Source organism: Cryptomeria japonica, chromosome 10 (genome assembly GCF_030272615.1).
Source record: "Cryptomeria japonica chromosome 10, Sugi_1.0, whole genome shotgun sequence".
Taxonomy (NCBI): Eukaryota; Viridiplantae; Streptophyta; class Pinopsida; order Cupressales; family Cupressaceae; genus Cryptomeria; species Cryptomeria japonica.
The window spans coordinates 408,837,965-408,853,786 of NC_081414.1; the positions used below are offsets into that span (position 1 = coordinate 408,837,965).

The window sequence follows — 15,822 nt, forward strand, 5'->3', positions numbered from 1 at the left end:
TAAACATCATATACATAAGATCATCAAAGTATCATATCAATAAAACCATCAACAAAGTACCATGTCAATAGGATCAATGAACAACAAAGTATCATGGTGAGAGGTCATCAAAATATAATAATGTGTGTATCAATAAAGTACATCAAGGTACAAATACAACATCTGTGATCATGATCAAGGGGTAGGATCATCCTGGCCACCTCCAACACCTATCGGATGAGAGCTCAATCTACTCGCACGTGTATTGCTACTGGGAGCATCTCTCCTAGGTCTCACGACCCCCCCGTTGCCCCTATGTCTGTGAGATCCTCCCTGCTGAGAACTGGTTTCATAGCTAGGAGCTCGCTGAGTCATCAACACCGCTGCAAAGTACAAATCCCTATAGTAGATGTCCCTCTGAGTCTGATAAACAAGAGTCTATATGGTCTCTCTTGTAACCCCCTATGTGGCTGCCTACTATAGAGTCTGAACCATCTCATTGGCCCGGCCCCGATACTCTATTTCAGTGTCCCACTCTGTGGTAACCTGAATGATCTGTGCATGTGTATCCTGTAGACCCTATTGTGCTATGTCCATCTTGGCCCGAGCGGTACCCCGCTCTAGTGACACTGTCATCACCTCTCTCTGCAGCTGCCTCACCTGTGCCTGAGCCTATGTAAGCTGACCTTGCACCCTATGCAATAGGGACTATAATGCTGCTATCTGTGTATGTTGTAGATGTGGAGGCACTCTAATTTGTACCCCCTTGTGGATGCAACGGTTGTGGATCCTGAATATCAACCTGTCTAGGGGCAGGAGGGGGCATATCAATCCTCCTCTGTTGAGCAAGTGGTTGTACATCCTGTAGACACCTAAAATTAGTAGTTAATTAATTTAAGCCTATCAACATAATTAATTAATTTAATTGTGTTGTCATCATTCCTCTCAGAATCAATTAAATCTAATTTAATTAATTCTATCACTATTGTCCAATAATTAATTTATCAATTATTCCCCTATTCTTCTAAAGTCCCCTCCAATAATTATTCTCCTCTAAACCCACTCAGTTAATTAATTCTAATTAACTTACCTAGTCATGTGATTCCTACAAATCACTTTTCCTAATCCCATTAGCATAATTAATCCTTCTATAATCTCTCATAATCATGATTATCATTATCCCCCAATTTTTAATTCCCACTCATGTCACATCAACATTGAGTCTCTCAAAGAAATTCAAATTTCTTTGAATCCCTCAATGCATCCTTATTTTGGAATTTTTAATTCCTCATATTTGAAATTCAAATGTCTCCCCCCTTTTCCCAAGGAATTTTATATTCATGTTTATTTTCCCAAGGCACCCTTGATCCATGCCTTCTATCTAAAATCAATCTCAACCCTTCATTATCAAATCAATCTTGGCCCTCCATTGGCCTTCTCCAATCTATAAATTGGAGCCTATTCTCCTCACAAATGATCTACTTCTCATGCATTGTCATGCTACCTATTTCTTCTCTCATCCTCTTCTAATCCAAATCCTCATCTATCTATCACAATCCAATCCAAATATTGATCCAACCTATCTTGTTGAGCACAAGGAGAGAAATCTACATTCACTCCATCTCTCTCCAACTCTCCATTAGTCAAAATTTGGAGCTAGCAAATTTCGTGGAGGAGAGGAGGACAAGGAAGAGTTACTTGCAATGGGAGCTTCATGAGTATATTCCATTTATGTTGTCTTGTTTTCATGATGTTCTTGTTTAAACTTTCTTGATATCTCATTTAAATGGTTTTTGATTTTATTGAATATTAATCATGCACTAACCATTTTATTGTGAGACACATCCTCCTCCTCCTCATCCTCAATCGCTATCCCTGCCAATCCCATCAACCCTACTCCTCCACCAACCTCCTCAGACTCGGTCTCCTCATCAGAAGAATCATCACCCTCCTCCTCAGATCTATCATCACCTTATCCATCCTCAGCCTCCACTATAGCAACATCCTCAGCCTGCACTGACCCTCCTCATCCTAACTGCTGCCTCCATCCTCCTTCTCGACCCCTAACTCTTAGTCCACCACTCCTCCCATCTCCTCTCTCATCTAATCCTCCACCCCCACCACCCCCTACTCCTCAGTCATGCCCAATCACACCACCTCTCACAACTCCTCCACTCCTCCTACCTCTCCCTCATCCTCTCCTACCACCTCGGTGACCTCTGCCTCTGCCCTGATCATCATCGTCATCAACCTCCTCCAATGCAGGAATGGACTCTCTTAGCCCTATCAATCGTGGGAGCCTGTTTAAGGAAATATTATATGTCCTGTAGTCATCCCAACATCAGCTACATCCCCCAGCATGTTCCATACACAAAATGGAAAGGAGTAGAACTCGGCCCAGGTTGTAGCAAAATCCAGTGTGGGCCCCTAATTTGTCCTCTCCTTGTGAACCCTTGTGTACACAGTCATCCCCTGAGACATAGGCTACACACGACCAAACTATCGGTAAACTCAAGGCAGAATAAATTGCTCTACCACATAGGCAGTGCGATCCAAAAGAAATCTGCTCAAAAATAAATATGACACCTCAAAACCATCCTCGGGCCAAGGCTCACACAATCGATATGGCCTCCACACCACTGGATCCATGTCATCCAGAGATCGCCTCCAATACTCTAACTTCCCGAGCATCGGTTGGGAAGTGACCTAGCTATACATCATCACAAAAGGTTCCCCTAATGGTCTAAACCTATCTCCAAGTGGATGGGTCAATACTATGTACTCCCATGCCCAAATCTACAGAAGAGTGCACTCGGAAGCTAGACTGGTCCCATCATCATAAACCACCTGATGGAGCTCATGATATAGATGGGAAAGCAAACAAATGCCCCACACATATCGTGTGCGCGACTGTACCATTTGTTGGAGAACTCGGCCCCATCCATCTGATAACCCATGTGACCTCCTATCTAGAATCAGGAAGCTACCAATCAAATCTGCCGAAACTGAAGGGAGAGGGGCATAGCTATCCACCATATCCTGCCATTCCATTGAGTAGCCTGCAATCTGTGGATCGACAAACACCTCCCATAGAGAGTCTGTCCCATCGGCCTCCTCCACATCGTACTTAACCAACTCTCTTATGATCAGAATCCACAGAATCCGATAGACGTCCTCAGGCGTCACTATGATCTCACCCGTCGGTAAATGGAAGGTGTTATGCTCATTGTGTCATCTCTCGGCCAGCGCGGTGAGTAGTGCCCTATTCTTTTGATAGGGTGACATGTGCAATAAGTGAATGAGACCACAAGCCTCTATAACTATCAAATCATCGGCAATCAATCGATCTCTCATCACTAAAGTCTTCGGGAATTTCTCTCGAAGCATGAGAACCCCTCAATAGACCTATATCAACACATGGGTATCATCCTATCAGTCACATCTATTCTAAATAATCAGACAATCAACAAATCAAGTGACGATAGTCACAACACCAACCAAGGCCTATCTAATCATCCAATCAATCAATCAAGCATCATATCAAAAATCAATCAGCCGCTTCATTGCAACACTCATATCAAAAATCAAATACCCTATCAACGACCAAGTTTCATATCACAAATCAATCTCGGAAACCAATCAATCATGTTTCAATCAATCAAGACCCATATCGGAAATTGACCCATATCAAACAAGAGACCCATATCAACATGAAAACCCATATTGAAAATTGACCCATATCGAACAAGAAGACTCATATCGACATCATGATCCATATCAGTAATTGACCCACATCGACAAGTAACCCATATCAACTTTGAACCATATCAACTTTGACCAAACCAAAATTTGAACTGACACAAAGAACTCATAATGACGAACGATGGTCAATCGACAAAAATCAACACAACTGACCCAAGTGACACATCGACAAGGTGCGGAAACTCATAACGAATCTAAAAATACAAATTGCACATGCTCAACATTTTCCAAAAATCAAAAAATTACCCTCTGTCTCATATGCGCTAAAACAATGCTTAAATGCGCTATTAAATTGATGTTGGTATTATGGATGTGTTGCATTATTTTTGTCATTGATGTAAACACTTATCCTTCTGGAGATCTTTGGTTATGTTGAACCAACACATTATGTTCACCGGCAAGTTCAGTGACTTATGCATAGTCACCAGTATATTGTTCACCGGCACTGAGGATGACTTGTTATCATCTGGAGATCACTTGGTTATGTCGAAGACATGGTTTGGATACTTGGTTTTGGTATTTTGGTTAATGGTCTAATCGAGTTGACATATTTACCGACAAATTGGTCTAGGTTATGGATCAGAATGTATTATCTATTCCAGATTAGCACGACACATTATGGAGATGACTTATTGATTGGATATTGTTGTAAATGTATTAAGCCGACATGATGCATCGCATCTTGACTTATTTGTAATTGATTTAATTGTAATATTCCTAGTGAGCTGACCTACACATTTGGTCTTAGGTTTTGGTATATATGTAAGATCTCAATTGATGAGATAGATGTAGAAGCAGAAGAAGTAAAGTAACGGTATATGGTATATGGTATTATATCATGGTATGTGCGAATATTGAAGATCATATGAGCAAACCATAGAAAAGGTTCAAGGAAGGTTTGAAGGTGATTATCAGAGCTTAACCGGTACTGAATCTAGTATTGAAGATGCTACTTTGAGCAGTACATCATAATTGGATTTAACCATCCAATTGTAGTCAGTGTGACTCCTATTTTGTGATTGAGCAGTGAGCTCTAGGCGGTTGGCCTTTCTGCATGTGTAGACCCCATTTGTATACACATACTATCTGCAGTAGTATCATCTGATTGTGGGTAAGGTTTCCCATCGTGGTTTTTCCCTTATAGGGTTTCCACGTACAAATCTTTGTGTTATGTGTTGTGGATGTGTTTCTCTTTTTGTTTCATGCATTAAGTTTTACCGGTATTGATATTAACTGCTAATCTGTCAACCGATATTAAGTTTGGTTTACCGGTATTAAGTATCAAGTTTGATTAAGCTATATTTGGGTTGAAATTCATTGTCAACTGATTCACCCCGCCCCCCCTCTCAGTTGCCTCCGAGTCCTAACAATTGATCATATACATGAAATAATTCCTCATACGCGCTAAAAGAAATCTCAAATGTGCTACATTGTTTTTCAAATATGCTACAATATTAATCATATGCGCTACAATATAAATCACATGCACTATCTAAAAAATCAAATGCGCTACGGAAATCATCAAATGCGCAAAAAGTTAATTCGCATGCGCTAAAATAAAATTCATATGCACAAAAAAGGTGAAAAACTAAAACACTAGCCTTAGAAAATTTGAAAAATCTTGCAAAATCCCTTTAAAACTAAGCTAAGAATTCACAAAGAGGGTTAAAAAGTTGAACTTACAGGTGGCCCGTACTTCGGTAGCCTCTCAAATTGCTGAACTCACCCAAATAGATGACGATGGTAGCAGGGTTCCATCTCTCCTCTCTCCACCAGGCTCCAATTCTCCAAAGACAAGTGTGTAAATGGCTGGAAATGGGCCCTTGGAGGCTTATATAGCCCATGTTGATGCAGACGGTTGTGATGCCTCGATGGACGTGTGGGGCATGTACATGCTATCCCCACATAGTCCTAGCCCCATTTTTACATATCCTTTTATTAAAATCTATCAGGCGATAAAATTTCGAAAAAAAAAAAATCAAAACATTTATAAAAAAAAAAAATTAAAATACAAAAAATCAAAAAAATAGCAAAAACCGCAAAAATCCAAAAAACGTTGTACTTCGCGTTGCTCCCTCGACACACACAATTTTTCTCAATTTATCGCCCGAGGGGGCATATCATCATTATCATATCAATATTTCCATATCAGCTTCAAATCGAATCGACATCATCATCAATCTCATATCGACCGATCAGTTTCATATCAAAATCAATTTTCATATCTAGGGAATCAAATTGACGACTTTGGCAACAACATATCGAAAAATTTTGACGAAAAATTGAGCATTTTTCTTTGAATCAACATGTGGTCACACGTCGACTCAAAGAGGGGCAAAATGTAGACACCTAAAAGTTGCACTATGAATTAAGTGAATTTTATTCATTTAATTATCCCTAATTCTTCCAATTAATTAAATTAAGATTTAATTAATATCCCTATTCTTCTAATTAGCCTATTAATCAAATTAAAGATTTGATTAAACCCCTTTCTTCTAAAGCCTAATCTATTAATTAAACTAAGGTTTGATTAAGTACCCTTAGCCATTTAATTGAATAAATCTTATTTATTTAATTAAAATCCCCTTTTCCCCTTTTTGATTAAATTCACATTTAATTAAAATCCCTTTTGCATTTAAATAAATCAAAATTCATTTAAAAACCCTCCACTTGCAAAATCCGACAAAGGCAAGTTGCATCCCCTTTTAGCTAAATTAAATCATTTTAATTTACCAAAATTACCTATTATCCCTCACCCACTTGCATCTCCCTAATCATTCTTCTAGAAGCCTTCCAATCCTATCCCAATCATGTCTAATCTCCTAATCATGTCCTTTCCCTAAATTTGAGAGGGTCACTTCTCAAATTTGGAAGAAAGTCTTCTAAATGCATTAAAGGCTTCATTTCTTCAACAAGTTAACTTGTTGAGTTCCGCAAATTTCAAAAGACTCTTACAAATTTGTCCCCCAAATTCCTATTAACCAATAATGGTTAATTCAACCTCCCCTCATGGCTAGAGACTTTTTCTCTAACTTAACCCTCATCTAACCCAAGGGTCTCATCAAGCATTCATGCCTTTGACCCTAGTTATCCTATTAACCCTTGCACAAGAGTTTACCCCTTGGGTAAAGGCTTTATCCATTGGTTATCCATTAACCCAACCTTAACCTTACCTCCTAGGGTAACTGTTGGCATTATGTGAACCGGCATGAAGACATAATGATATTGTATGTTGTCATTGATGTCAATATGAGACATGGTGTGAACCGACACATGTGATAGGTGAAAAGAGAGAGGAACCGGCATGTGTATGAACCGGTTTATATGCCAAAGTGAAGCGGCATATTTGTTCAAGATGAACCAGCATGTAGTTATGGGAACTGGCACATGGAAGCATTGTATGACTACCAGTTGGTAGGTAGCTTCCACTTCAGGATTTCCGGCTGGAATACCTCAAGTCTGTGTGACTCAATCGGTGATATTCATGTGATGAGTTAGCAGTATAATGGAGAATAGATCATGTTGCCACGTAAGCCCTGTGCGCGTGAAGGATCTTGCATAAAGAAGACTATTCCTATCTACCTCGGGAATGAGCGAAGTCTGTCAAACGGTGATAACGTGTGATGGGTTATCAACCGCCATGAAATCGGTGGATAATGGACGATGGAGAATGTCTTGAGATCGATTAAGATTGTTGCATTTAATGCAGTATGATTCAACGGTCAGGATTGAACCGCTTGAATTGCTTAACCTAACAGGTTTAGGGTTTAGGGTTTTTGCTACTGACCTGTATGTTTCCTATAAGGTCGATGTTGTGTTTCTTTCTAAGGTTGTTGGCAAAAGTTGTGTGTGTATCCTAAGGAAGTGATACGTGATTCTTGCCAGACCAAAGGAGAGAAGAGATACCTACAAAGTGAATGTGCAGAAGGTGAAGAGGAGCCAAAACGGATCTGCATTAGCATTGAGTGTTGTTAATAGAACATTGTAATTCTTGTTGATCTCTAACCACTTCAACAGTTGTAAAATCCCCTAACATGGTAGCCTTAACTGGCTTGTTGCAAAATCCCCTAACAGGGTGGTCTTAATAGGCTTGATTCAAATCCCTTAACCGGGTAACTTGAGGTTAATGAGTTCTGAGAAGCTATAGAGCTTAGGAGATCCTTTCAGCTATCGAGTTCTTGAAATCCTCTAACAAAGTGACCCTATCGGGTTTAACCCTTAACCGGGTATCCCTTAACTGGGTGATCCCTAACAGGATCGGTTCCTAGCAGAACCTATTGTAATGTCTTTAACTGGACAAGGCTCCTAACAGAGCGGACTTCTAAAGAGTTCAAAATGTGAAATGCTTTTGTCTTGTGATGCTTTGTTTTACCTGTTAAGCATATGAATGTTCTATGTTTTATGCCTGTCTATAAAACATATTGAACTCACTGTTGTGAAGATCTGATGATTAAGTTTACCTGTTTATGCATGAGAATATAATGATACTGTAGTACTGAGCTAAGAGGGAAGCTTATTGAGTGACCAGTTCATGACTGATTGAGCTGTACTGGATGTTACCGGTTGCACTCTGTTTTACCAGTATCCTTGTTTGTCAGTCATTTGGAGTATTTGTTGTCAAACCAGTTTTGGACTGTATTTGTGTTTGTACTGATTCACCCCCCCCTCTCAGTACCGGTTTGGTACTAGTGGTTCATCATTAAGCTATCAGTAACCACCATGTCTCCTCGGTCATTTAATGCCTCTTACATCTCCTCTCAAGCCCTCTCAAGGTGACATTTGTCAACTTGGGATTGGTTGAATCCCTCACATGGATTGACAACTTTTAATCCTAGCCCTTGTTGAGGTTGTTCAATCTCAACCATCCATTTCTCTATTTTCCCTATAAATAAAGCCCATTCCTTCTTCAAAAATCATCCAAGTCTTCATGCATCTAATTTATAGTCTCATTTCATCAAGCATTTTTAGTCTCTCTTTGATAATAGTAATTAGATCATTTCGTAGCATCATAGCTTAGATTTATCATGTTTTGCATAGCATATTAGTAATATCATGTTATCTTCATTTCCATGCTAGCTTAATATCATCTTAATATCATTTTCATGTTAGTTTAGCTTCATATCAATATCTTGCATCGTATCATTATCTAGTTTCATATCAAAAGCATTCACTAGGATCTTAGTTGCATCCACTTTGATCCTAGAATCATACATTTAAATCTCGTAGGTTGTCATCCAAGAGACCAACTACTCTTCCAAGTGAGGGACACCTTGAATCTTGAGGATCTTTATAGATAGAGGAGCATGGAACAATTTTAAAGAGTTAAGATTCACCAACTTGTTTGGTTGATTTCTAACCTCTAATGTTATGTTTCATGTGTGTGTTTGAGATGTTTTTCCCTCTTGTAGGTGGAGGACCACATTTCTGGAATACACATGTAACTTGTCAAAACAAAATTACAAATGCATAATTAATCTAAGTGTCCAAAGACACGACTCCAAATGCATCATTCTTTGTCTGTGATGATCTTCATGTCACTTCAGGATGCTAGAACTTGAAGTATTCTGGATTGGTGAAGACATCTTGAACCAGAATGGGAATTTGTATCCTTAATGATCTTTGTATCCTTGGCCAATGAACTTAAACTTTATCTTCTTGCTTGGGTAGTACTGGCTTTTCAGAAGGGAATTTCTTTGCAAGGCTGAAGTAAGAAACCTATCTTTGCCTTGAAAGCATTCTCTGCTCTCAACCATGAATTGTTGTTGTATCTCTTCTTTGTATCATCCTCCAATCTTGAAATCTACTTGCAAAATAAGTCCCATGCCTTAATCCATTGATTTGGTAGGTCGTGTGTGCAAACAAGACTGACAAGGGAAGGGATAAATTGATGCAAAAATGGGCTCACAAGTGAATTTCGGGTTCTGGTAGCTGCATTACATGTGTGGAAAAACAAGAGCGTTAACTTGCAATTGTAGAGAACAAACATGCAACTTCATATGTGTAATGGTAACTACAAGTTGCACTTGTATTTGGACCTTTAAGACTCATTTTCAAGTGTTTTTTAGTACATTTTGGACTAATTTCGGGTTCTGGAAGGCTGACTGTAAGTGAGGACACAACTGCAATCGGGTTTTAAAATTTCAGTTGCAAGTGGACTTGTAATGGGAAAAACGATACCAACCGATAATGACAAACTTTATTTGACCATGGATAGATATGGAGAGGGACATTCTCATCTTGGCAACTTGGAAAATGGGAAACACTCTCAACATTGTATTTTTTGTAAAAAGAAGGTTAACTCTTTTTACCAAAGGGAAGGACAACATAACCATAGCTACTTGTAATCGGGTTTTAAAATTTCGAATACAAGTAGAAATGAAAAGGGGGAAAATCTTGCACATTTACAAATTGCTTTGCAAATAACTTATCAATTTGGAAAAGATCTTGAAGAAACCCAAAATCTAAGCAAGAGAAAATACCCTAGATCAAAGCAAATGGACTTGAAAGAAACCAAAATGCTCTTTAAATAGGTAAGGAAGCCACCACATTATGATTGCAACTAGCAAACCAAATCGGTTTTGTCTTCAAATCCTCCCACTAAAAATGGCTTGGAGGAAGAAAGATACTTGATCTCAAACACACCAATGGGGGACGTGTTGCGAATGTGGCAAGAAGGAGATTCATGCCCCCAAAACGTGGCAACACCTAGCAAAGACATCTTCCAAAAATGTCTATAAAAATGCCTTCTATAATGCAAAACATGTTTGGCCAATCTATATTTGATGAAAAACGTGGCAACAAACATTAATCTCCAACGATTTTGCATGCATATTGGACGGATTTAGTGAAGAAACGCCATAAGAAACGCATTTGGAAGAACAAATTTGCAGATCGGGTTCTTCATTTGCAACTACAAGCAAAATGTGCCCTCCAAAAGATGCATTCGGGTTTCTAAAACCCCTTTACAAGTTTTAAATTACATCATTTTTTCCTTCATTTGGGCAAATTCGAGTTTTAGGGAAGAAAGAACAAAAAGACATGTCAAAATAACTTGTAACAGGGAAATAAAATCCCCTTTACAAGTTTAAAATGACTTTGACAAAAAGACTTGTAATAGGGAAATAAAATCCCTTTTACAAGTTTTAAAATTAAAAAAACTTAAAGGACATAAAACATGTAATAGGGGAAATAAAATCCCTATTACATCTAAAAATCACTTAAGTAGGAACTTGTAAAAGAAATTACAAGTTCTTTTTAAACTTTTAATTTTAAATTCACTTGCAATTTATCCAAAAAGTTCCGACAATGACTTAAAAGACATAAAAAGCAAGGGGGAAATAAAAAGTAAGTTACAAGTGACAAGTTTTAAATAAGGTGCACTTGTAATTGTTTTAAAATTTCCCTACAACACTAAAACAAGAGAAAATTAAAACTTGCAATCAAAGGAAAATTTCCCACCTGCAGCCAAGAAGAAAAAACATAACAAACGAACTCGAAATGCAATCAAATTTGAAACGTGAATCGAGGATGGACCGAAGATCAATCCAGATCAACAAGGAGCAAAAATTATGCCTCGGGAAGCATTCCTTTAGAGTAAAATCTCAACCTGCAGTGATTGCTCTGAAACCCGAATTTGCACAAAAAGCTAGGAAAAAGAAGACCAAAGCTCACCAAAATTTGGACAATGCTGGCAAAGACACCCCCCAATGATTTGACACTAACAAATGTGAGTTTTGCACCTTGTAAAACATTCCTTGGAGACAAAAATGACACATTTAAACCAAAATTTTGTATGGGTTGTTACATTTTTTAAAATTCAAAAATGAGGACAACATACTTAATGATTGAAATGGATAGTTCACCATTTTGCCTTTTTTTAATTTGTTTTTACACTTTTTTCAATAATTTTTGTCTTATATTTTTAATCCTCTAGCAAAAAATTAGTAATAAATTGTTAATTATGTTTCAGTGTAGATTTAGTGATATACTTTAAAATTTGCACTTAATGAGGTTTATCTTGTCACAATGCTCCATGAGTCATAGATTCTAGTTTAAGAGAAAAAGAATCTCAATGGTAGAGAAACTTAGTAGCCCTCTTGAGGTTTTATGTCACACAAGTATGGATTGACAGAGGAACTATCTATACTCCAGGTCATTATCTTGGAAGAAGAAATTCCTAGCAATGATTGTCGAAACCATGTGAATGATTTTGGTTGTACATAATGAATATCTCCATAATAGCATATATATGCTATGCAAATATTTATGTGAATAATCCCTCCAAAATGGTATGTAGTGATGATGAATTGATAAAATACTTAGATGACCAAAGTTTAGGAAACTTCTTTGGAAATAGGGTATTTCATAAGCACTACATGTATGACATCACATATAAATCAAAACCTTAATAACTCGCGGCTTTCCACAAAAATAGAGCATTCATTCAAACATGTAGGTCTATACTCTACAACATATTCACCAATGGTTATGTTTCTTTGTGGAATCATTTGAATACAAAGCTTGATAACTAATCGTCATAACAACACAAGAAAGTGAAAAATAAACACTCTGTTGGACAATGCGATGCTTGCCATTTGTGACAATCAATAAAATAATCAAAAGTAGCTCTTTAATGATTGACATAGCTACAAGGATCTCTATAAGTACTCCTTGGGTGCTAAGTATATGTATATGTAAGCACCACAACCCCTACTGACCAATTGGTATACTCACTTGAGACCAAGAAAATGTCTACACCAATGTTCTCTTTATTTTTTTAGTGCATAGTTATAGAGACGGTTATACAAAGGAGCACAAAGATATTATAAGTTATTCCATTTGAATTCTACAACAAGAAGATTTGTGGCCCCTTACAAATGTAGATTCCTCAAATATAGGAGCACATTTTTCCCTGCAGATAGATGCCTCTTCCATATCACTTTTTTTTAAGTCTTTTGAAATGAAAATGTGTCAATTATATGTATTACTCATGTCTTATTATATAATAGTTGAAAATTATAAGAGATTATGTTTTCACTACAATCATTATATAGGCACTATTGCAATCTTCTACATATTTCACATGTATCAACTTTCACTTCTTTTGACATTATATCTCATTATGATTATCGGTATTTTCTATCATGCACACACTAGTTTTTCTAAGGGATATGTAACCTTAACTTCATTCATTTACATAGTTCTTGTCTCATTTGTTTACTTGAAATTTAATGTTGATTGTACATGAGTACAATTATTTGCTAGGATTGGTTGCTTTAATACTACCTCATCAAATCCATAGCCATGATCATCCTCATTCTTTGCCACCCCCATTATATCCTATTGACTTCTTATCTTCATCATTGATTCATGCAATCCAAATGTTCCCTTAATTGACAGATACACTATGTTCATTTCCATTATCTAACAATCAACACGTTACAATTTTGCATAGAAAATTGATGTAAGTCTTTTTAATGGGAATAATGCATTTTATTTTCTCTAGAGTCAAAGTGAATGAGTTCCCACACAGAATTATGAAATTCTTTATGATAAATAATCAAAACATAACAAAACTATAGCTAAACATCTCTTTTGGATTCATATGAAAGTGATGCTAAGCTTTACAAAAGATTATACATTTTTGTGTGTTGTATGAACTCCAATTTCATTAATCAGTAAAAGATTTCTGAGTTGGGTGTATCATACAATTAATAATGATATTAGGAAACTTATTAACCTTAGAACATTCTAGTAAATTTTCATATTTATGCCAACCCTATTGTAGTCTATGCTCTTCGAGTTCTAGTAATATTGATCTTTGCAAGGATCAACATAATTATAAATAGCTAGAAAAATATTTAACTATGGGATATAGAACATTCATCAAATAGTTCTAAGTATAATACAAGTATAATTTTATTTATATATCATTCTTATAAACTTCCTTTGTACCGTCAATCATCATAAAACTTAAGATATTTCCATTTAAGGACATTTTGTCCTTCGTTTCAAATAAAAAAATCATGGATATTATTGTCAACCTGGTAGTTGTGGTTAATGATTGTCAATATTGATTTTGATAGTTCACTAGTTAGGCATAGATGCTCTAGTTATAAAAAATTAACAAAATACTTTTTAAGTATTTGTTCTTAACAACATGATATTTTGAACTTTAAATGTTGTATATCAAAATGCCAGTTTTACTTAATTTTGTGAAGAATTCTAAAGTAAGTAATATTAAAACTTTCAAGAATATTTTATAAAATTTATCAATTATTTTAATTATATCTAAAAAATAATATTATATTACACCAATTAGATTAGATTGGGAAAACAAAGTTGAATTATACAAACAAGTATAGACATAAAGTGTTATTTTTTATGAAAGCAACATAACCATTGCACCTCCATTACAATCTTGGTGTAAAATTTGAAAAGAACCTAAAATCAAGATTGTATTTTAAAATTAGATTTCTACTTTAAATTAATTTACTGTATCTTCTATGCACATATAAAATTATACTTTCGTATATATTAAATTATATAATTCTTTATTGGTGTAACCCTTGCACCTCATTCTGGTGCAAGTGCTAGTTTATAACCTCTCTCAAACTTTCCAAAATTATAATTTAGATTCACTTTATAATTTTGATAAATCTAACGATTTATTCTATTATTTAAATATTCTTGACATTTCAGTCGCTTTATCAAGCGTGCATGATTTAAAACTTTTGATTCCCTTTCCAATAATTGTCATAAAAAAAAACATGGGAATCAAAATGTGACATGATACTGATGATGAATAAATCAGAGTTGACTGGATGACTTACTATAAATAACACTCTTTAAGAATATTTTGGTATTCCTTTCAAAGTTCGAGTTCATCATCGTAGAATATGCTTGTCTTATTGTTGCAAAATTAAGAGTATATGCAGCATATCAACTTCAAAGGTAAATTGACTTTGCATTTATGGGCAGGCGATCATCCTTTATAATGCATATTAATTAGAAAATGGAAGTGTCTCTTCAACTAGTCACATCATGTTGTATATTGACTGCAAAATGATACCATCTTTGTATTGACATGTTATCAGCTAAAGTACAGGTGCAAGTATTTTTCAGTCTGTTTTTTATAATAAGAATTTGTAAATTAACAATTTTTGCATTAAATTGGCCCTATATTGTGAAGGTTCACAAACTAGGTTCAAGAGCATTATCCTTTCTAGAGGTACTCCTGGGAAGAGAACGTCCTTCATAAGGACTTGTTGTCAATAAGTCTTATTATCAATAGCCACTGCCAGCCACCTTGGAACTCTTGTTTAAGGTTGATAAATAAAGTTCAGTGAATCTACTGATAAAAGGTACTGATAGCTATGGAGTTCAACCTCTTACTATGATTACATAACGGGTTTTATTTTTCAAGGTATAAGATATTCATAGAATGAAGAGAATATAGTAAAACATATCCGCTCTCCTGGAAATCACTGTCACAGTTATCACAGTGTGCACTGGCATGAATTAAAAGCATATGGTAAATCTTGGCATGAAACAAATATGAGGATGTTTAGTTTGAACACAAAATTGCATTAGAGTCTTTACTAATGACGCTCTTGTTTAACATTTTTGTGAATCAATAGTGTATGCCTCAATGGAAGTTTGAGCAGGAATGAATTTGACTATAGGATAAAACTGCCATGTTTGACAGTGATAGATGATTCTCTACATCGCTTTTTAATATTCTATGGATTTGTTTGATTTGAGGACATTCTCTCCGTAGAAAACTTGTTCAGGAAACTCTTTCAAAAGCTCTCAACGAAGCACCAATCAGACTATCGAATCTGCGATTCTGCAGTCCGTAGAAGGTAATCTGAGTTATAAATGTACTTTATTTCTTCAAAACTTTGAGTGCTTCAATAATTGCTGAAAAATCCTCTTCGCCTAGACCATGAGCTTTTGCCACCTTGTATAGTTCATTTGCAGCTGCTGCAAGTGGAGTGGACTGCGACACTTCTTCTGCCATAGCCAAAGCTAGCCGCAGATCCTGAATTTCCATCGACATTACTTTGTATTCAACAGTAA

General features: G+C 36.2%; 1 protein-coding gene across 2 annotated transcripts in view; it reads right to left on the reverse strand.

Moving 5' to 3' along the window:
- Positions 1–15,137: 15,137 nt before the first annotated feature.
- The window catches only part of LOC131038541 (glyoxylate/succinic semialdehyde reductase 2, chloroplastic), a 136,060-nt gene continuing 135,375 nt past the window's right edge, over positions 15,138–15,822 (reverse strand). The window contains exon 11 of one of the 2 annotated variants that reach the window (XM_057971005.2): positions 15,138–15,784. In XM_057971005.2, the coding sequence (XP_057826988.1) occupies positions 15,629–15,784 (156 nt within the window). In that variant the 3' untranslated portion in view covers positions 15,138–15,628. The remainder of the gene's footprint in view (positions 15,785–15,822) is intronic. The other variant, XM_057971004.2, reaches the window with a different exon arrangement.